Here is a 22,248-nt window from a genome sequence, read left to right as displayed (position 1 = left end):
AGTTCTGATACTATTTTGTGTATTATGAAGGATAAATAAAGTAACTGGGTAATTATAGAATATTCTAAGCCTATTATCACCTGTGTTTTTGAGAACCAAGATTCTCAGTGTGGAAAAAAGAAATGCAGATGTAATACAGAAGAGATTAAATTTAAAACCTTGTAGTCCTGAATTTGACCTGAAAGTATCATTGGGAGCTCATGAGGTATTTTGTCATATACATATGTATCTACTTCATATGTACGTATGTTTATACTGATACACATACATGTATCTTAGCTCTGTCCTCTAAAGAAGCCTAGAAACAATCACCAGCCCAGTAACAGTAAGTGTCTATGGCACCTAGATTGTGTACTTACGGGATGTTTTTTTCACTAAAAGAAATCAAAGCTTTTGAGAAGATGGCTGAGTCCAGGTCTAGGGAAGGAACATTTCATCATACCAGATAGCAAGGAAGCAAAATAACTTAGGAAGCTACCACTGAGCAAAAATGTGACAATGTGAACTTCTAAAGAATAATAGTTACGATTAATTAAAACTCAAAAATATAGTTAAATTCATAGATTAATAATGATATATAAACAACTAATTGGTCAACTTCAGAGGATGATAGAAAATGAATCCATCATCTTGAAACTATAAATAAGATGAAAGAATTGAGCATTTATCCTGCCTTTCCTGTATGAACTCTACCAATTGGTAACCAAATAGTAGATGAAAGGAAGCATCTCCTTATATATTCCAACTAATAAATAAGCGAAAAAGATATCATTTGAATATCATTATTTTGCAACTCCCAATAAATAAATGGAGCTAAGCATTAAGTTTCAACAACTGCTAACATTCCAAAAAAAAAAAAAAAAAACAATAATCACTGATCACAAGAAGGGGACACTGCTCCATTATTTAAAGATTTGAGACAGATGACAGAAATGTTTTAACTTCACGATGGCTACAATATGTGTATTATTTTTATTTTTCCCTAATAAGGAGAACAATTTATTAATTTTCATCATGTACCCAAAAAAAAGGGTTACTTTTTTCAATTTATAATAAAGAATGGTGTCATATACATTTATGGATGGTGAGTGATTGTATTTACTTGGATTTGGGTCATGACTTTATTTAATGGTATCTACAATGGCCGCTGAAATGACTCAATATGCCACAGCTCCCATGAAGTTCAGCTCAGTCAACAGATACAGATAGAATTCAATTCCATGGATCAGAATCAAAATGGTACCAAAAAATCCACCAGCTCCATTGAGTGCTTTTCTGTGGTACAGCCACATAGGCCTTCAACAGGAGGCAGATCCTTATTATTGTGATTAATAGCAATAGTTGAAAACTTATTTTCCTTGGTATCACGCTTTATTTCTTTGCATTCAATTGAGCAGATGAGATGGCTTAGCAACAGTAATAAAACTAGCACAATCACTGTCTAGCCTATTTTTTTGGCATTGTGCGTTTTTTACTAATTGATTTGTTTCTTCTTGGAGGGTACTGCAATATACTTAAAATGAAACCCAGTGTTTAATGGGTATTTCCTTACTCAGCTGTCTATAACCAATCAGTATTTGTGTGGTATAAGTAGAACAAGATAAAGCAGTTCTTTTTTTTTTTTCTTTCCTAAATGAGTTTCAATACAATAGTTTTGGTCTTATTTTTGTTGGTTTTTATTTTTTTCCTAGAGAAAAGAACCAGGCTTCCTCCTTCCCCTACCCCCAATCCAGGCTCCTCCTTGGGGGGCATTTGATCCTCCCATAGCTCCACAGAGCCTCAGGGACCAATGTAGACTCTCATCTAGGGGAATATGAGACCAATGTAGACTCTCATCTAGGGGAATATGAGGACCCTTGTACTCTCAGATTGGCAGCTCAGCCTCAAGCCCACCGCACTACTAGTCTGTGACCTTGATCTTCTCGCCAAAAACCAAGCTTTTGCCTTATTGTTTCATGACCCAATCCCTCTCTCTTACATCTCTGCTTCCTGGCCTTGTAAACATTCCAGTTACTGGATTTTCCTTTTGATACCTCTGGCTCCCCATGGCCTCTCTGGGGACCAGAGTCCTGATGCTGAGCACCTGCTTTCCCTGGCTTATGCCCATGACCCCCTAAAGCTTGTACTCTGCTATGCTACAATACTATAGGGCCACAGTTCTGGGGCTGAGAGTCCACCCACCATGCTATCCTGACCAGACTCTCACCTGTCCCCTCATTGTGGCCTGCCTACTCTCTGGGCCTGAGCAATCTTGGTATGGTCTGTCCTGGCTTTACATGAGCCCAAGGCTTATGGATTTAAAAGGAAAAAAAAAAAAACCCAGACTCTCAGACAAGTTCCATGAGGATTTCCTGGTGAGTCTAGCACCTCTTCAAGTCTTGAACTGGAACTCAGAAGATCTATGCTTAATTCTTGGCTTGACTGATTATTCACTCTACATACAACAGGCCAGTCACTTGGCTTCTCTGAACTTGAATTTCCTGATTTTTAAATTTAATACATACATAACATCACAGTGCCTGACTCATATTATATGCACATTCTATATTGAGAGGCTTTTGCCCCCTTCATGGGAGGAGTTTACTTCTCGGGTGTCTGAGGTTCAACCCTTCCCGCCCAACACACACACAGAAGGAAGCATAAAACAAGTCAGGAAACAAATGGCTTCTACCCTGGGATCACCTTGACTTCTCCTGCCCCCTGGGGCTACTGTCACTAATCCTCCTGCTTCTCAGGTTCTGGACCTGCCTGCTTTGATCTGTAAGGTTGTATCCAATACTTTCCACCCCCAGAGACACTTCCGAAAATCAACCTAGTGTTTGCCTACCCCCTCATGGTTCTCACTCTATCAGCCTTAGCTTAGAACGGATCTCATGCCTGGATATCTTGCCTGATGTTCTGCCAGACCCTTCCTGCTCCCATGGTCCCATTCCAGATGCCTCCTCTGGGGCTTTCCTGGGCCCATGGCAGTTAATACCACCAGGCTCAGAGCAGCAGTAGTTTCCAATTACATCCATGAACCCACTTCTCAAGCAAGGATATGGAAATTATTATGGCCTGCTCCCAATAAGCCTTAACCCAGTGCTCAGCTGAAGGGGGCCAACACTGTGTTAGGCACTCTAGAGGGACACCAGAAATAAAGCAGAATAGCAATTGTCCCTGTCCCCTTATACAAACCCACAGTTCTGGTAACCTTATCTTGAAAAACAGATTCTAGCATTAAAGTCCTAGGAAGGACACAGGATCAGGGATTCATGTAGGAACGATCTGAAAAGGCTAGAAATCTTCAGGACGGGAAGCTGGGAGGGGCTTGATCACCACCAAAGGATCTTTGGACATAGATGGAAGAACCCCCAATTTCTAGTTCCTTCTCTAAAGCTAATTTACTTAGAAAAGTCTCCTCCCTTCTCTAGAATGTTCTTTCTCCATTTCGACAATGAAGTAGATGGACTTAGTTCACAAATCTGGTTGATTCTCCTGAGAAAGTTTTTACAAAATGCAAGTATTGTCCTCCCCCAATCATCGTCCAACCTAGTATCTACTAATCAGAATCTCCAGGGCTCTGAAATTCATACTTTTAAAGGTCCTCAGGTGTTTTGGGGACCACTGAATTCAGTGATCTCCAAGGTCCCATCTTGCTGTGACATTCTATGATGTCAGATTCCAGACAGAATAAGCAAAGAGAACCAACAGGATGAAGCTCAAGCAAGACAGGCCCACATACATAAGAAGCAGGACAGCCCTTGGACAATGGGCAATGAACTCAGAAACCCCATTCCCCAAAGAGGTAAAGCTGGTGGGAAACATAAATTGATTCCAAGCAACTCCAAACAGATTTATGAGGGTCAGGGCCATCTGAGGGAGCAGAGAGGACCACCATGCCTGGAAAGCTGCTGAAAGCAAGAGAATTCTAGCTGTATAAATCATGATCTGACCTGGGATGGCAATCCCGTTCCCATGGAATCCACTCTAGAAAGAATTTTCTCTCTGGACCTTTCCATCAGAAATCACTGAAAATAAAAACAAAATTTTGTGTATAGAAATCACCTGAGACTAATATATGTCCACTGAGTTGGGAAAATACTGATCCCTTTATTGAGAAACAGCCCTAATATCCCCCCTCTTATGGAATGGGGAACATAAGTCTTGAGATTGGGTGTCTCTGCTTCCCACAGTTAGAAATTGAACAGGAAGTTACGCAATTTTAAACTGTATTCATCATGCGTCTCTAATGTCATACGTTCTTCTACGCACTTTGCTTAAGTCGTTATTCAGTAGTCTCACTAAGTCCAATCTTGGTTTGTTCAGATTAGGAAACTGAGGCTCAGAGAGGTATATGATTTACCCCAGGTATCATAGCTGGTCAGGAGCAAAATCCAGGGTAGGAAAAGTTAGTCCATCTGGATCCAAAGGGCTTCTCTTCCTACCTCACCAAATACCCTACCTGGTCAAGAAGTAGAATCCCAGCATCTCTGGGAATGTCTCAGAACATTTAGAGCAATGTTAACCGAGACTGAAGTTAGAAGTGGGTCCTGCGGAAGGGGAGATGCTTAGGTAGGGTGCCACACCCATACCTTTAGCTCTCTTCCACAGCACAGTCTTGAGGAAAAAAGAAAGAAAAAAAAATACGTATATATTCTTTCATTTCCAGGATTGAATTAACTGCATGGATTGTCATGGCTCTGCCCCAGATTGAAAAGGCTGCCCCCAAACCCAGGCTGCTTGCTTTAGGCACACATTGGATCTGAGAATAGGCTTCAAAGAGCTGGAGCTCATATGGAGCAAGTGGATTTTTCAGCTCCCTTTCCAGGATTATCTTTTTTTCTCTGTCCCCATTCTCATCTCCAGCTCACTGAGTTTAAATCCCTAGGTGCTGCTAGTGGAGGATCTATATTCACAGAAACTCCCCTGGTCACATTTCCCATTGTCAAGAACAGCACCTGCCCTTGGGGTAAGCAGGAATCATGGACACAACTCATATTTTTAGAGTTTTGGATTTTACGAAGACATTTCATATCCCATACCTCCTTTAATCCTCATGCCAATCCAGCCCCTTTTACAGACCAAGGAGCTCTATCAAGGTCCCACAACCAATAATTGATAAGGCTGCCCCTAAATCCATGTCCTTTTCTATTCACCACTTGGGCACAGCCCACACTTAGGATTTGGGTGCTGGAGAGGATAAAAAGGCAACTGGCCAAGAGAGCTCTGCTAAAATGCCCTCAGTATTAGAAGAGTTAGCTCTTTGAAATAACAGGTTACCTCCTTTAGAATACAGAAAGATCATAAAATTAACAATCAACCATTCACACCAAACATGAATGGATTCATCACCTTGCCCTTGAAACGACCTTCAGAAACCAAGTAGAAATCAACATCTTCATTTCAAAAAAGTGAAGCCAGCGGAGAAAAGCGTTGAACACACAGTGTTGAGTAGCTGTATACATTGGAATCTCAGCTAGAACTTTGGTCTCTGACCTTGGGGTCAGGGCAGTATCACAAAAGCCCACCACACTGGCCAAGTTTTCAGATTATCAAAACTACCCAGTGCAATCTCAATCTGATTGCTTGTAATTAGCAACCCAAATTAAGCTTTTCATTTCCACATCATTAAATTAGTTGAAAGTCTTCAGAAATTTTTCACTTTAACGTTTTAGTGAGCAAAACTATGTATACCAAATTAATTTTTCCACAATTTTCTATAGGTAGAATTTGACTTAATCACATTAGAGGGAAATAATTTCTTCAATCTTATCATGAGATTTTTATATTTTAAGTAAAAGTAACTTATCAAGAACACATTTTATGGAACAATACATCTAAAACTAATGATGTAATGTATGGGGATTAACATAACAATAAAAAATTTTTAAAAAAAAGAACACATTTTTAAGAAGTTGTTATAGGTTGTAAAAATGTTAGAATTCTGGCCAACATGAAATCTGACAATTCCTCAAGATCCAGCCTAGCTCAAAGATAGAAAGTTTCAAAGGAAATGGCCCAGTGGCAGTGGAGGGATGGGGTGTGCTAAATGATCCTGAGCCACCCCCAGAAGGCCACGTAAGGACATTGGGTGCTCTGGGTGAGGGACTTAGAAAAGGAGAGCCTGCACCAGAGACAAATGTGACGTGTTTCCCCATTTTTTTATACTTTCTCTTGCATAGAGAGCCTGAAAGCCACCTTCACTGTGTTGATGAACCTGAGTTGGTTGTAAATAAGGAGGCTGAGCCTTGTTGAGGTCCTGACAGATAGACAAAGCCACTAGCCAGGTGTGCAAGGTTTCCTGCTCCCACCACTATCCTGGGTCCCTGGGTCAACGGGGGCAGAGGGTCATGGAGCTGACTCTATGTCCGGTTTACTCTTTTGAGCTTCTCCAAGCTAAGAGGATCTTATACGCATATGTCCAACCTTTGGGAGCAGGTTCAATGCAGTCACAGTAGCATAGATTGAGCACCTGTTGTTTGCCCAGCACTGTGCCAGACTCGGTGAGAAACGGGGAGAGGGTCCAGCCACTGCCCATGCCTGTCTTACCTGACAGGGGTCTTCTCTCCTTCCTGGTAACTCTCATAGTGCCGTGTTCACCAGACCCTCGGAGGGTTTTTTTTTCCTTATCGTCCTGTGTTGTAGAGTCACATCCCTTTTGGACTCCTTTAGGAGCCTGTAAGCTTCTTAAGGCCAGATCAGTCAGCTCCATCTGTGTCTCTCCCCTCATATCTGACCAGGACCTGGCACAGAGTAGATCCTCAACAGACGTTTCCAGTTTGAATGGCTGATCGGTGTTTCTTGCCCTGGCCCTGGTGCCATCTTGGAACATGGGTTTGGGGCCGTGGAGTTGACAGCTCGGAGGCAGCCCGGGGAAGCCTATGGAGGAGGGAGGGCCAGGCCAAGTGAGTGATTGTCTTTCCTCTTGTGCCACAGTTCATTGGCTGTTCACCACGTGCGGGGCCAGTGGGCCCCATGGCCCCACACAGGCGCAGTGTAACAATGCCTACCGGAATACCAACCTGAGCGTGGTGGTGGGGAGCGAGGGCCCCCTGAAAGGCATCCAGACCTGGAAGGTGCCAGCCACCGACACCTACAGGTGCGTATGGGGGAGGGGGAGGCCAAGGGGCAGATCTCCCCTTCTGAAAATGATGGGGTGCTGCCTGCGGGTGCATGCCCTCCGGGTGCCTGGGCATACCCTAGGCTCAGAGGCCACAGACTCTGGTATAGGGGCTGGAGATGGGGAGATTTGGGATAATGGGATATGGCAACAAAGATGTGTCCCTTGTCCTCAAGGAGCCCAGACTATTTGTAGAGATGATATACATGCATGAGCTAGCTTCAGAATATTCTTTATTACTAATAATTATAATTATAGTGGATTCTTTGAATATTACTTCATGCTATTCACACAAATCAGCGCATGTAAAATGTTGGGGAAACAAACGTTCGATGTACATGAAAGATGATGCCCTTACCCTTGAGCCCTCTTCCCTGGGCCTTTGCTGTTCACAAGTAAAGCAGCTATTCTCAAACTCTTGTCCCACACCCAACCCCAGTTGCACAGTATTCCACCAAAACAAGGCCAGGCTGGAGGGAGGCCTGACCCCAACGGGCCACTTAGCTAATAAGTGAAGCTGACAGGAAGGCTCAGACCAGTGGTTCTCAACCATGGAAAGACTGGACGGCTAGGTTAATGCAGCTTACTGGCCCCCCTCACAGAGCGTCTGATTTTGTAGGTCTGGAGAGGGGTCCAAGAATATGAATATTAAGAAAAATTTTAGGCTAAACATTTTTATATGAATGAAGCAAATATGACAAAATACTGACATTTATTGGATCCAGGTTGGGAAGGGAGACATAAGTGGTATTCATCGTGCTGGTTGTATTCATTCATTCATTCAATGAGAATATGAATTTCCAACAGGTTCCCAGGTGATGTAATACAACCCCCGAGAATGACTAAATTAGGTTGAACCCTTGCATGTAGTCCTCCCACAGCTCTGTGGACAAGGCCAGTGCTGCAGTCTTCATTTGACACATGAGGAAACTGAGGCCCAGAGAGTCAGGAGCCTCACCACAGACAGGCCAGATATCACCTCCAACCCCAGACTTCTGAGTCTGAGGCTCCTTCCACAGCAAACGGCAGGCTTAAACAGGAAGCAGCATAATCATGATATTATTGGTGCAAATGCCCCCAGATGCTGAACGCAGTGGGACGTGAGCTCTCTTTCCCCTTCCTCAGCCCCCAACCCCCAGCACATCCTCAGCACCCCCTGGGAAGGAAAGGAGTGTCTCAAGTTGCCCGGTTTTCTGTGCAGCCCCACCCCTGGGACCTCAGTGTAAATGCATTTCGGGGAGAGCCCTAAGTGCTTTTTAAATGACATTCTGGGCAGGAATGCAGTAACAAGGTTTGGCTGCAATCAGATTAGCTGCTCTAGGCCCCACACATCCCCAGTAAATGGTCAAAGACACCCAGCCACCCCTGGACCTGCCACACTGCGCAGGCCAGGTCTCCGCTCCCTGCCTGGCTGAGGTTCCCTGGGTCAGCCCCCATCCCAGAGAGATGGAGATGAATGTTTGCTGAGGTCTCATCAAGTAGTTCTCCCCCTTTTAGCAGTGAGGCAGATGTCATTACTATGATTATTGAAATTCCCTTGTTTCCATAGGGGGAAACTGGAGTCAGCAGCTTAGCAACAGATCAAAGGCCACATAACCAGTAAACCCAGGGCCCTCTGGCTCAAAGTCTGTGTGTTCTTTCCACTAATGCCCACATCTGGACTCTGAGAGGCGTGCAGGGGGCAAGAGGAACAAGAAAGGGAAGGGGGCCTAGTAGTCACGCACCACCCACCTCCAGGAAGCCTCTGGAAATGAAAGCCTGGGAGGGGAGGCCCCACCACCTGCAGGGATGCTGGCCGGCCCAGCCCTGCGTGCAGATCCCCATGTATAAGAAGCAATGTGAAGAAGAGAGCAGAGGAGCTGGGGGGCAGAGAGACCTCAACAGTGAACGCCCAACAAGACCAACTGTCCCATCCCCATCCAGGGCAACTCCCAAGCCAGACTGAAAGTCCCTTACTGCCCTTCCCACAAAGATCCACAAATAGGAGGCACCACGTATGGGATTACTCTTGGGCTGCATTCCCCCTGAGACAGTGTGAATCAGACCCACTTCCAAACTCAGGCAGGTCATTTAATCCCTTGAGGCTCTGTTTCCCCATCTGTAAAAGGCAGGGGTTGGGGGATGCTAACATCTGCCCAGTGGCTTGCGAATGTGACGTACAAATGCCTCACACATGGCCTGTGCGCACAGGCTGTTCCCTGGCCCGTGGGCAGAGAAATCAGCGGGAGCCGTGAGAGCGTCAGGCAGCAAGCAGTGGCCAGAAGCATTTCCAGGAACAGACTGATCCCACAAAGGGTACTTCCTGACTTCGCCGTTTCCAAGGACTTTTTACCAACTTCTTCCAACATGGGCCCCATGTTTCAAAAGATTTCGCCTGGCAGACAAACTGTACTTAAAAAATAATAATTAATCACAGCCACATCTAAGTTTAGCCAGGTTTCTGATCTGCGTGAATCACCACATATTGCCACATTTCCCTGATAGAACCCCAACCCAAATCGGGGAACCTTTTCTCTTTCTCTCTGGAACATTGCGACGAGCCCCCAGAATTGCCTGGCGAACACTCATTGGAAACATGGACAAGGAGCCGTCTTGCTGTTGAAGCAGGACACTTCGACATTCCAGATTGGCAAAGGCGACACTTTGATCCGTAGGACTTTTTAAAACTGGCCTGAGATAGCACTGTATCAAAAAGGGAAGAGTTAAAACTGAAAAACATTGGGTTTTTGTTGTTGTTTCTGAAACCTTGGGGTTTTTTAACCCTTTAAGGGCTGTAACGGATATTTCTGACCTTGACCTTGGAGGAGGCTCAGGGCTTGGACAGTAATGCATATTGATCATATAATTTAGTATCAAAGAAACAGACCATTTAATGATTTGCTTTTTAGATCACATCAAAACGTCCCCAAGTCAAAATATCCATGTTGACAAGTTAGGTGCCCTCTTTCTGGAAGGCATTTTCTCCATATTAACTAATTCTTGTTTAGTAAGTGCAGCTCATCTAGTGAGGAAGACATGGGACACATCACGTTTTCTCAAGAGGTGAGAAAAAGGAGAGAAAGGGTGGGAGCATTTCTTATGCTCTCCCCCTGTTCCTGGAAGAGTGTCAGTGCTCACTAGTGCTGTCTGGCTGCGACCTGAGGCCTGGCACCATTATTGTTCCCGCTGACTTCTTTACTACTGAGAGGTGAAGGAAAGAGAGCCTACTGTATGCCAAGGTGGGGCCATCCTTGCCTGGGCCTTCCTCGGGGATGCACACGGATAAAAGTGTGCCCTTATCTTGTGAGTTATCCTGGGCCCCATCTCCCACTCTCTACTCCTTTGCCCACCACCACGAAGGAAGAAACCCAGAAAGAGGGAGAGGAAGAAGAGGCTGGGGGGCAGGAAACAGCAGGCTTGAGAGGGAGGGAGATTCAGAGACAACATCTAAATCCCCGTCACCCCCCGAACCCCCTTCTTTCCTGCCTTGGGCTTCCCCCTCCCCTAGATTTGCCACTTCCTCTGTCAAAACCGATGCTCTCACTCCCTCCAAGTACATATGTCCCGGTGTCCAGACCTGCTCCCCTCCTGCTTCCCAAATCTCTGTGGAGCGCATTCAGCACATGTTAGGACACTGTGACTGACCCTAGGTATGTAAAGGTGCACAAGGTCCACTCTCTGCCTAGGAGGAGCCCCAGCCAATGGGGGTGTTGGACATAGAAAGAAAGCATTTATGAGTGATGTAGAAAGAACTTCGGGGGAGGTTTGCATCAAGCACTGCTGTCAGAGGCCAGGGAGGGGCCTGCGTTCATGAATGGCTTCCACAGGGAGACAGAGCTTGAGTTCAGTCTTGAAGGTGATAGAGTTGTCCACAAAGAAGAGGGGAGGAAGGAGCCCCTGAGGCTGGAGCCTCACATCCCGAATGCTGTTAGCTCCCCCTGGCGCCGGCTTGGGGAGAAGCGAGCCTGGAGGCGGGGACTGCGATGGAAAGGCCGCTGGAGTGGAGCCCTAAAGGGCTAAGCCAGGGGCAGGGAGATGCACACGGAGGGGCCCGGTGGGGCCAAGATGTGTTTGGGAAGTGGGATCCGCATGATTGCAGGACTGGGGGTGGAGGCAGAACCCAGGTGACAGCCGGTCCTTGGGGCTGAGGAGGCAGGACGGTGAGTGACAGCTACCGTCTCAAGGAGCTTGACTGAAGGACAGGCAAGGATTAGGGCAACAGCCAGAGTGACGCCTGATGAACGGAGATTTCTGGAGCACGGATCGGAGTGACAATGTCTAGAGTGTGCCCATGGGGGTGGTGGCCAACGTGGGGCACCAAAAGGGCATGGATGCTGGGGCGGGTGGGGGGGCTCCGCCTCACCGTGTAGCAGAGGCAGACTGCTGGGGACACCGTGCGACTCAGTGCCCACTCAGTAGATGGTCAGCGGCCCCTCTCACTCTTCCTCCCTTCCTCCCCGCTGCCTGCCTTCCTGCTTCTCTAGGGCTCAGCATCCCTCCTCACCCTCCGTCCTCCCCCCCCCCCCCCACCACACACAGAGATCATTTATAAAAACATTTGTCAAGCATGGCCCACAGCTCCTGATGGCAGTTCTCTCATGGTTCACTTGTTCCTGAGACGTAATGTACACGAGGTCCCGGATCCCAGCTGGAGCCAGCAAATCCTGCCGGCTGACCTGGGCCACAGCGGTTCCTGATGGTCTCCACCACTGACACTCATTTCCTCACCTGGCTCCAGGGACCGGTGTGTGCGGCTGGATGACACCGTCATTCAACCCAATCCACCCACAGCTGTGCAGCTCCTACTGTGGGCTGATCACTGACTAGGCATTGCAGGACTTGCAGAGAGGACTGAGACTCTGGAGCCTCTCATCATCTTTGCAAAGCCTCTCACCATCTTTGCAAAGCCTCTCACCTTCTTTTGTCTGCAGAGCAGAAAAGTTAAATTAACAGTCCACGATGCCAATAAAGTTCTAGACAATTGCAGAAGGGAGTCACGGGCATGATCAATTGCCAGAGTAATTGTGCAGATAGCCATCGCCACGAGGAGCATAGAGCAGGGAAAGTCAGAGGCAGGGAGATTGCGCAAAGATAGACGGGCTGCAGGCAGAATGGTGTTTGGGTCCAAATTCTGCCAGTGACATCATGTGACCTTGAAAGTGTGCTTTCCCTTCTCCCCGGTGGCCCTAGAGGGAGGGGTTGTAGAAAGAAGTTGCTGAGATCCCTTCCGGAGCTGAGATTTCCAGGCGCAAAGGGCTGCGCTGGTCAGGAAGGTTGGAGGACAAAGAGAACCATGAGCCTTGCTCGCCGGAGCAATCCAGAACAGAACTGGGGCTGTGAGAAGCATGTGCCTCCTCCACCCGCCCTTAACAGCCGACCTCCAGCGGGGTCTCCTGATGGCTCAAATGACCCAGCTAGATAATGCAACTATACATCTAAACACAAATTTCCCACGGACCGCGTCCTTACACCCTCCCACGTCTCCTGTGCCCTCACAATAACCCTGAGTGCTAGGATGGGCAGGGCAGATCTTACACCCTGATTTTGCAGAGGAGAAAACCAACACACAAAGGAGAGAAGGGGCTCACCCAAGGTCCCACTGGGAAGTAGAGGCAGAGCCCAGAGTCGGGTACAGGAGAGGAATGAGGTGCTTCGCGTATCTCCGAATGGGGTTGGCTCATTCCTGTCGCCCCCCCTCCGGTGTCCCCATGGAGGAATGACACTGACGGGCCACCGTGCCCCACACTAGCACACTCACATCTTAGGATCCGGCAGGCAGCCACTTTGATTTGCTGCTAATTCATTTTATTTATTTATTTATTTATTTATTTATTTATTTATTTGATAGAGAGAGAGAGAGAGAGAACAAGTAGGCAGAGAGGCAGGCAGAGGGAGAGGGAGAAGCAGGCTCCCCGCCGAGCAGGGAGCCCGATGCGGGGCTCAATCCCAGGACCCTGGGATCATGACCTGAGCCGAAGGCAGCTGCTTAACTGACTGAGCCACCCAGGCGCCCCTAATTCTTTATTTTAAAAAGATTCACAACTCAATTACATCAGGTAACAATGGCTCACAGTCAATAATATAAAACGCAAACCCAATAAACATCCCTTCTGACCGGGGGGCATGGATTGAGATGAGGAAAAACAAACAAACAACAACAAAAAAAAAATTACAGCATCAGCTCGTCAAGAACAGTATCTTGTAATTTCCAGTAAATTGGAAGCACTGCAAGTCATTTTCCCCACTTGAGTGGCAGGTATATTAATTTGTTGTCATTTGTCAACCATCAAAAATAAATTGTTTACAAGGGATGGGGGAGACGCTTCGGAGAGTCAGGCTGAGGTTATTATTCTGGCACGAGTTTGTGTGACATGATTCATAGGACTGGGGGGGGGTCTTCAGACATGCCAAGGTTGCCTGTGCCCCCACTGGCTCCCTACAGAGGTGGGTCCTGGGTGAAACCCAACAGGCCACGCCCCGATCCACCTACTGCCCTGTTCTCTAGAAATCAGGGCCTCGTTCCCTCACCCGCCCCCCCCTCCCAGAAGTCACCCTGGAAGAGGAACGGACAGGCTCACCCACCGGGATGCATCCAAACAGTAGCTACGCTGTTGCTCACTGACTACCCTCCAGGGGCTGAATTAGGTCCCTTACAGGTATTATCTCATTTAATTATCACAACAATTTTTCAAGGTAGATAGTATCATCTCCTTTTTTGTGGCTAGGGAAACGAACTGGAGCTCAAGCCCAAAGGTCACACAGCTAATGAGTAACCCTGGCGGGGCCAGGACCAGGAGAGGTAAGCAAGGTGCCTCAGGCACAAAATTTAGGAAGGCACCTGCTCTCAGGGTCAGTGGGGTACGGGGTCAGCACCTGGGAAGGAGGGGCCTCATCCACCCCGGGGCTTGAGTAACGGCTTGGATTTGGATCCAGTTCTGTCTGCATTCAAGCCCATCCATGTTTTTCTCACTGTGGCACAGCCCACTCCAGAGATCAGCATTGTAAGTAGTGACCTGGATGGGAGACTAGAAGCTTCCAAAGGAATGCCAGGCCTCAGAAGGCTGATGAGGAAGGCGCTGCTTCTCCTACAATTAGTCCAGGCAAGCAGTTGCCTGCTCCCCTGGCTTTAAGCCAGCCCCTAGTCCAGGTCGGAAACGTGGGGCAGAGACCCACACAGGAAAGTAAAATGCGGCTGTTGAGAGCTGGTGGCCAAGCTCTACTATCTACTCTGTAGAGCTGACCCAGCCTAGAGTCCTACCTTGCACTTGGCATCTGTGTGCAGTCTTTTCAAATCCATTACTTCTCCTCATGAGGGCAGGGGTCCTTGTCCTCATTTTTTCCCTCGGTGGGGAAGCTGAGGCTCCTGGAGGTTAACCAGCTGGCCCCAAGTCACACAGCCGGCAGAGCACCAGGTATATGACTCAGAACTCAGTCCTCTTCGCGTCCCACCTCATTGCCGAGAGCTAGGTCTAGACCTAGATGGGGTTGGGGGCTGGGGTTCCTATTTGGGGGTGGGGGTGGCAGGAGAAATAGGAAAGAAGGGCTAGGGAGGAAAAAGGAGTCAGGAACAAACAACTTCTAAAATATAATAATTTGGCTAAATTTAATCATGTGAAAGAGTTCAGAATGATTCATAATGCATGCAGATTGATGCAAATGACTATGCAAATGATGCAGAAAGGGCTGAGCAGGGTATAGCTTACCTCTCAGCCATAGCGCACGTGGGCAGGACAAGGTCTCTGTCTCAGGCAGCAGTTCTCCAAGCAAACCATACCTTCAGGTTGAAAGGAGTTTCTCCTGACAAAGCCCTGGAAATACGGAGGAATGAGCAGAACCAAGGTTGGGGGTGGGGACCACACCCTCTCTCTAGATTCTACACAGGTCATCCTTGGAACCCCACCACCACCCGCCCCTGCCCTGCCCCAGACTTCCCTTCTCTGAGCTAAATAATCCAGCTGCTTTCCTGTCACCAATATGCCTTCCTTTTCCCTCTGTCTTTTAATAGTCCTGGCCACCTTCTCCATTTCTAATGAGTCAGGAGCGAGGATGGGCCAGTAGCGTGTCTGACCACCCTCGCCGTGTATCCAGATAAGCCTTGCAACAGCATATTGGAGAGAAAATGGCCTTTTTGAGGGGATGGGGGCTTGGACCAGGGTCTGCCAGTGACCGGCTGTGTAGCCTCAGATGAGTTACTTAGTCCCTCTGAGCCTCAGTGTCCTCATCTGTCAAGTGAATTACTGACAGCTACTATTTACGGTTATTGGGGAGATGTCCTATGCATTCATGCCTGCCCCCTTGTAGGACGCTCAGGAACTAGCGCCTGCCCTGCTCGGCAGAGCTACATCACTTGCCTGCTCCAGCCACCTTCTGCAGCCACTTTGTGCAGAGATCTGTCACTTTCTCAGGGCTTTCGCCCATGATCTCTTTTTGATGCTGAACCTCTCCACTACCCTGTGAGTTCAGAGAAGAAGATACGGTTCTTCTTTGACTGCAGAAGAGGCTGGAACTCCAAGAGGTCACACAGCTAGGAAACGGTCCGCTCTGGTCATAGAACCCCGGAGTCTCTTTGCCTCCCTAATATAGCCACCCTTAAGGTGAGACTTCTCTTTTCATAACATAACTGTCTCTCCAGTTTCTTTGGAAGCCCCATGAGGGGCTGACACCCACCTCCAGTCTCCCGTTATGCACACAGCCTTGAGCCGTGTCAGCCTTCGGTGAGCACCACTCAGTGTCTGGCCACCGATAGGGTGACAGACATCAGACTCTCTGTGGCATTGCACAGAGACCTCTGTACTTCACCTGCCACGTTAGCAATCTGCCACCCCTCCAGGCTTCTCCCTGCACAGACGGGCTTAGCTCTGCCTTAGGAGAGCCCCCAGGAGGCCTGTCGCATGCTTGGAACACCGGACATTTCCTAGAAGCCACCACGTGTGCACATGTACAAAACCGCCTCACGTATCTCCCTGAATGCTTTTCGTAAAGGACCTTGGATCTGAATGCACGGAGACATGAAAACCTCCCAAGACCTTTCCCTGGCAGATGGTCTCAAGGGAGGCATTTGTAGCCGGCGTGTAGCTGTCTTCAAGACATACTGCTTTCCTGATAAGGTTCACCAACTGAGTTCTTCTCCTCCCATCCTTGGGCGACTCCATCTCAACAACCTAAGAGGCACAGAAATAATCCTGCGCTCCCCCCCGCTCTGTTTTTATTCATCATGACTAGTTGTTTTCTGTACACACATGGCTCTAGAAAGAGTTACTAGTGGGATGGGAATAAACAGTCCGCGCTCAGAAACACTGCTCACCTTGGTCATTCCATGTGGGACTTCCTTGTGTCTAGACCCGGGGAGGAAACTTGAAAAGTGTATACCCAGTCAATTACTGTGACTTCCACCAGTATAAAATTGTAATAATATATATTGTATAATACTATGGAATAACTTATTATGTGTCAGCTACAATTCTATGGCTACATGTCTTAATTCCTTTAATCTCACACACACACATGCTAGAATGTATGTTCACTTGTTATCCCCATTTTACAGATGTGGAACAGGAAAGTTAGGTCATTTGTCTAAGGTCACATGAGTCCTTTGATCTCAGACGGGGAGAGAAACTGTAATGGGACATCAGAGGTATTCAAGAAATCATCACCCCAACACCCCCCCGTTAAAACAGACTCTCCCCGTCTTCCCTCTCTCCTTCTCCCTCTCTTTCTCTCTTGCACCCCGTACTAGTTCTTTACTTCCTGGCTCTGGGAATGAGGCATTTCCCTATCCCTCTGTAAACCAGACTCCTGACCATGGGGAGAAGAAGCCTCCTTGCTGACCTCATGGGCTGATGGGAGGCTGGGGGGGGAGAACCATCAGGACCACAGCGGTGCACTGAGCCCACTAGGAGCTGCTGGGTTGGCAGGAAGGGAATCAGTCTTCATGTGCTCTGTTCCATTGCAGCATCTCAGGCTACGGAGCTGCTGGTGGGAAAGGCGGGAAGAATACCATGATGCGGTCCCATGGCGTGTCTGTGCTGGGCATCTTCAACCTGGAGAAGGGCGACACACTGTATATCCTGGTTGGACAACAGGGGGAAGACGCCTGCCCCAGCGTAAGTGCCCAGAGCAGGGACCTCTGCTTCACACTTACCAGGACCCGGTGGCCCTTCGGAGGGCATCAACGCTGGATACCCTCCTTCTGGGAGCTCATATTCAAAGATGGCAGGACTCATCCCTCGTCCTGCCTACAAATGCCCCTCCCTTTCCAGGCCCATTAGGGTGTATGAGAAAGGGGGTGGTATGGCTGTTGGGGGTTCACATCCCCACAGAGACCAAGGCTGAGGGATGGGTTTCAAGAGTAACCCTTAAAACTAAAGAACTGGATCCTACTTGAATGAGTAAATGGTGGTTCTTCTCAGCAGACTACAAGCTAAAGCCCATCTCCTAAACTTTCTTGCTGGGGCACCATTGTCTTTAGTCCTATTATTATAAACAGGACATATTACAGATGAGAAAATCGAGAGTACAGAAGGGAAGGGACTTTTCCAAAGCCGCTCACAATGCAGCACAGAGTAAGGACTCTGGCCCCTGCTTGTGCTGTGCCCCGCACTTGCTTGGGCCTCGGTTTCTATGCCCTTTTCCCACCGAGAACCCATCATCAGACAAGCCAGACTGCCATCCTCCGCAGCCGCAGAGACAGCCTGTCATTCTGGTTTCTGACCCCACTGGGGTATCCATCTGTCAAACAGGGAGTGCTCCAACAGCAGGACTTGAGAAAGCCGGTGGGGGTCTAAAATTACCAGGAGAATCAGACTTTGAAGACTAACAAAGCAGCAGCTGTGGAGACTCCAGGCATCCCAGTTGTTTGCCTCTTGTCTGTGTTGGGGGAGACAGGTCCCTGGCGGTGCGGGCTGTCCTGGCAGAACTCAGCACCTGGAGGCCAGGCCACACCCTCCCCTGAAGGCCAACTTCCACCCGGGGGGGGGGGGCCAAGGCAGGGAGCTGGGTTCTAGTGCCCAGGACCCAGCACCCCTTCTGCAAGAGCTCATTCAAGAGTAGCCTTGGGGAACAGATGTGGGAACCAGGACCACCCAGAAAGCAGTACAATTCCACAAAATAAATTCAGGACTCCTAAAAGCTGGGCCCCAGGCTGGGAGCAAGGAGGAAAGCACAGCACCCACCCCCACCCCCCACCCCCGACAGGGTTAAAACAAAGCAAGAGGAGTAAGCTCAGCAGGTGCAACCTTGCACATGAGAAATGTCTGGACTCCAACTTTTATTTAGCAACTATAATCAGGACTTTCGAGGCTGGTATAATATATTAAGTCATTAAATTACAGACTGCTGTAATTTCCACAGGAATGTATTGAGTGCTAATGTAATTCTTTCATCTAAGCAGAAAGATTGCATTGACTTCTGCAAGGGACTTTTACTTGATTGGATTGTAATCAGTTATGTCTTTTCACAGGACCAAGTCCTTTTTTTTTTAATTCAATTGTAATCTACTTGTTCCTCGGGGCTGCTGCCCTTTATCATTTTATTAATCAACCTACTTGCTCTTGAACTTTGTGAATGCACAGGGAGAGTTCTAAAGAAGCCCATTCTCTTCCAGCCCCCTGCTGGTGGGGCCGGGCATAGCAGGGATGGGGGGGCGGGGCGTTAGTCATGGATCTTCCCTGTGGCTTCACGCCTCCTCCTGCAGGAGTCACTGGGAGAGAGAGAAAGAAAGATCTTTTATGGTACTCCCTCAATCTCCAGTGCTCTCTAGGCAGAAAAATGGTGCCTAAAGAGGATCCTCTAAAGAAGGGAGTGCACTCTAAGAATTAAACTGCAGGATTTGGCAGCTCTCCTGGTTCAACAGCACATTGGAGCTGCTCTTCCTTTGTGCCTGGCCTCACCTGAGCCTGGGATGGGCTCCAGCCGCTGGAAACCCCCTCAGCTACTGCTTCTCCAATTTCTCCCAAGCCTCATGTGGTGGCATGACCACCAGACGTGGTGGCATGGGTTTCTTGGCATCAGCACTATTGACATTTTGGAGCAGATGAGTCTTTGTTGTGGGTGACTGTTGTGGGCACTGTAGGCTCTCTAGCAGCGTCCCTGGCTTCTGTCCCCCCAGTGCCAGTAGCATCCCCCAGTATTAACGATCAAAAATGTGTCCAGATCTTGCCAGATGTCCCCAGGGGAGCAAAACCACTGGTCTAAGTGTTACATTTCACAACTACCGTGGCTCGCAAGGCAAATATTGTGAGGGTCAGCGCACACCCAGACAGCCCCCAATTCATTCAAATGTATTCAGCAAATATCTATCAAGTATCCTTCTATGTGCCAGTCACTGTTCTAGCAACTTGAGATAGATCCATGAACAAAAGAAAGATCTTTGCTCTGAAGGAGGTAACATTCCCACTGGGGGAGGAGGGATGAACAAGGACTAATAATATCAGTCAATCAAAACACCCAGAAGTGAAAGTGTTCCAGTGAACGGAAGTAGGGTAACAAGAATCAGGTGTGTAGGGCAGGTTGCAATTATAGACGGGGTGGTCGACGGAAGCCTATCGAACGAATGACAGCCGAGCAGAGTCCTGAAAGGGATTGAACCAGGAACGTTATCTGGGGGTGCTAGCCAAGCAGAAGCCAAGGCGTTGAGGTGGGAGAGTGCCTGGTGTACTCTCAATCAGCTGGGGTGAGTGAGGGGAGCAAGAGGGAGAGTTGGTGAGAGATGAGGTGATCAGGCCACCATCAGGACCTTTTTAAGCCATAGGAGGGTTTTGAGCCTAAAGGTGGGAATAAGGTGGGATAAGGAGCCTGCTGTGATTTGCATATTGTAAGACTCACTCTGGCCGTCATAGCCTGCTTGGGACCAAGGGAAGAGTCAGCACAATGAATTCAGTGGTTACTGCATTAGTCCGGGCAAGAGATGATGGTGGCTTGGATGAAGATGGCAACAGTGGCTGAATTCTGGGCATATTTGGAATGCAAAATCAAGAAGGATTTCCTGCCCATCTAGATGAAGAACTGAGACAAAGAAAGGATCAAGGATGACTCCAAGAATTGCACTTGAACCATGGGAACGAGGGAGCTGCCGTCACCTGAGCTAGGAATGGTGTGGAAGGAGCAGGTTTGGGGGCACGGTTAGGAGAGGTCTGGCAGACAGCCAGGTGGAGACTTCTGGTAGCCAGTGGAGATGGGCAGTGGGGGGATGGGCGTGAGTCTGGGCTCTGTTTAGAGGAAAGGCCATTCCCCAGCCCGACTGCTCCCTCCTTCCCACTCCTGCAATCCCAGCCGTCGGCAGATTCTGTTCACAGGAAGAAGGCGTCCCCAAAGGGTGGAGACCCCACTGGAGCTAGACAGAGAGGAGGAGGAGAGCAGGGTCTAAGGGGATGGACCTTCTTCGTACCACTGGTTCAGACTGGACAGCCCCTCGATTTACACAGGAGGAGGCAGGTCCAGGGAAGTGAGGTGCCTCACCCAACATGGCTCAGCAAATCTGCAGCACAGCCAGTCAAGAAGCCAAATGGGACCCTGTATTTTGTGTTCCACTCTGCCCGGTGGACAGCTCACATCTGGGTCCCCTGCCCCCGGGCTCAGCCCTCCGGGCATGACCCTGGCTTCTCATGCCCACCCAGCAGCAGTTAGCAGGGTTTCCTCCCAGCACTTCCGCCCCCCACCCCCCACCCGGACAGCACTGCACACACACAGGAGAAATGTCAGCTCTCTACAATAGCAATTCAGAACCTTCCCACCCACACTAAATCCACTCTAAGAAATATCAAATTATTTCCATCATTAAATCCAAAATGCCATAAAACAAATTGCATCTTGGCTATTTACCTGGAAATTTCTCTAGTACTCATTGCCGGCACCCCTGAGTGCTTTAGCATAAGGAGTGGCTCAAGATGAATTGGCATGTCCACTGGCTGGTTCCACAGCAGCAGTCAATGGAAATGTGATGTTTTATTGGCCTTTTTTCTAATAAGTGAAAGAAAAGCCATTTTCCTCCGAATTTGGGTGGATGTTTGGAACGTTCTTCTTAGCTGCTGTGCCCGACAAGCGGGCTGGTTCTTCCTGAAGCCCTGCCCTCTTTATTCAGGGATTCCGGATTCTGGGCCACAGGGATTTCCTGCACATCCCCAGGGACTCCCAGATGCCTGGGCACACACTGGGACCATGTGAAAGAACAGCAGCTGTTTATTCAGTCCCTAACACAGGAGACACCATCCCAGACACCTCTCCTAAGCACATACGGCCTGCCCATTCCACACCTGGAGGTCAGAGAGGTCGAGCACCTTCTCCTCAGGCACGCAGGGGTGTCTGCAGATTCCTGGGGTCGCACCCTGTTCTCCATGATGGACACAGAGCTCCATTTCAGGCCGTGTTGGGGGATTTCTGGAGGCAAGAAGTGAGACCTTAGACGGGAGGGAAGAGATGTCCAAAATGGAGAAATGATTTTCACATAGATGGGCTGGGGATAAATCTGAGCCTGGCCTTGCACTGCTGTGTTCTCTTCCCATGATACTTCAAAACTGCAACTTCTCCAAAAACCTTCAGTGGCTCACCACTGCCTAGAGAATGAAGTCTGATTGTAGTCAGGTCTTCTGGCCATTATCTGACTGTCCAGTTGAATTCCCTCACCCACTCACATTTACACTCCCTCCAGCCCTACCTCGCCACCTAGGACTTTTGTCATCCCCTCTTCAGAGTCCAGAGGATCCTAACAGGTCCTCCTGGACTGTCTCTCTGTCCTAAAGTGGACTTTTCTGAACCAAAGAGACTCCTTGTACTTTTCCCCAAATCCCCAAATTCCCCCCTCACCTGCTTCTCTCTGGGCTCATGCTACTCTCTTCCCCTGGGTTGCTCTAACTTTCCCCCATTTTCTGTTTTAAAATCTCCCTGTGCTTCAAGGTCCAACTAAACACCACCTCCTACAGGCAGTCCTCCTTGACCACCAGTCAGCAACGAAGTTGCTTGTTGTGCCCCAACTTCCCTGCATTTTCTATCTAAGCTATCCTGTGGTCCTTCTCTAATACGCTCTAGTGACAGTTGTGTGTGTGTGTGTGACCCCAACGGATACGAGAGCTGGCGGAGGGGGGGGGGGCGGTGAGAGCAGATGGGTTGCTGGAACATGAGGTCAGAGCCCCCAGACCACCGGGATGTCACCCCCACGGCCCAGCAAACACTCC

At 48.6% G+C, this 22,248-nt stretch overlaps 1 protein-coding gene across 1 annotated transcript in view; it reads left to right on the top strand.

Moving 5' to 3' along the window:
- Positions 1–22,248, top strand: part of ALK (ALK receptor tyrosine kinase) — a 673,529-nt gene that overhangs the window by 610,217 nt on the left and 41,064 nt on the right. The window contains exons 12-13 of the mRNA XM_032391651.1: positions 6,919–7,081; positions 17,034–17,184. Coding sequence (XP_032247542.1) covers positions 6,919–7,081; positions 17,034–17,184 — 314 coding nt within the window. The remainder of the gene's footprint in view (positions 1–6,918; positions 7,082–17,033; positions 17,185–22,248) is intronic.

Source organism: Phoca vitulina, unplaced genomic scaffold (assembly GCF_004348235.1).
Source record: "Phoca vitulina isolate PV1807 unplaced genomic scaffold, GSC_HSeal_1.0 scaffold63, whole genome shotgun sequence".
Taxonomy (NCBI): domain Eukaryota; kingdom Metazoa; phylum Chordata; class Mammalia; order Carnivora; family Phocidae; genus Phoca; species Phoca vitulina.
This window is presented reverse-complemented; position numbering and strand designations above follow the sequence as displayed.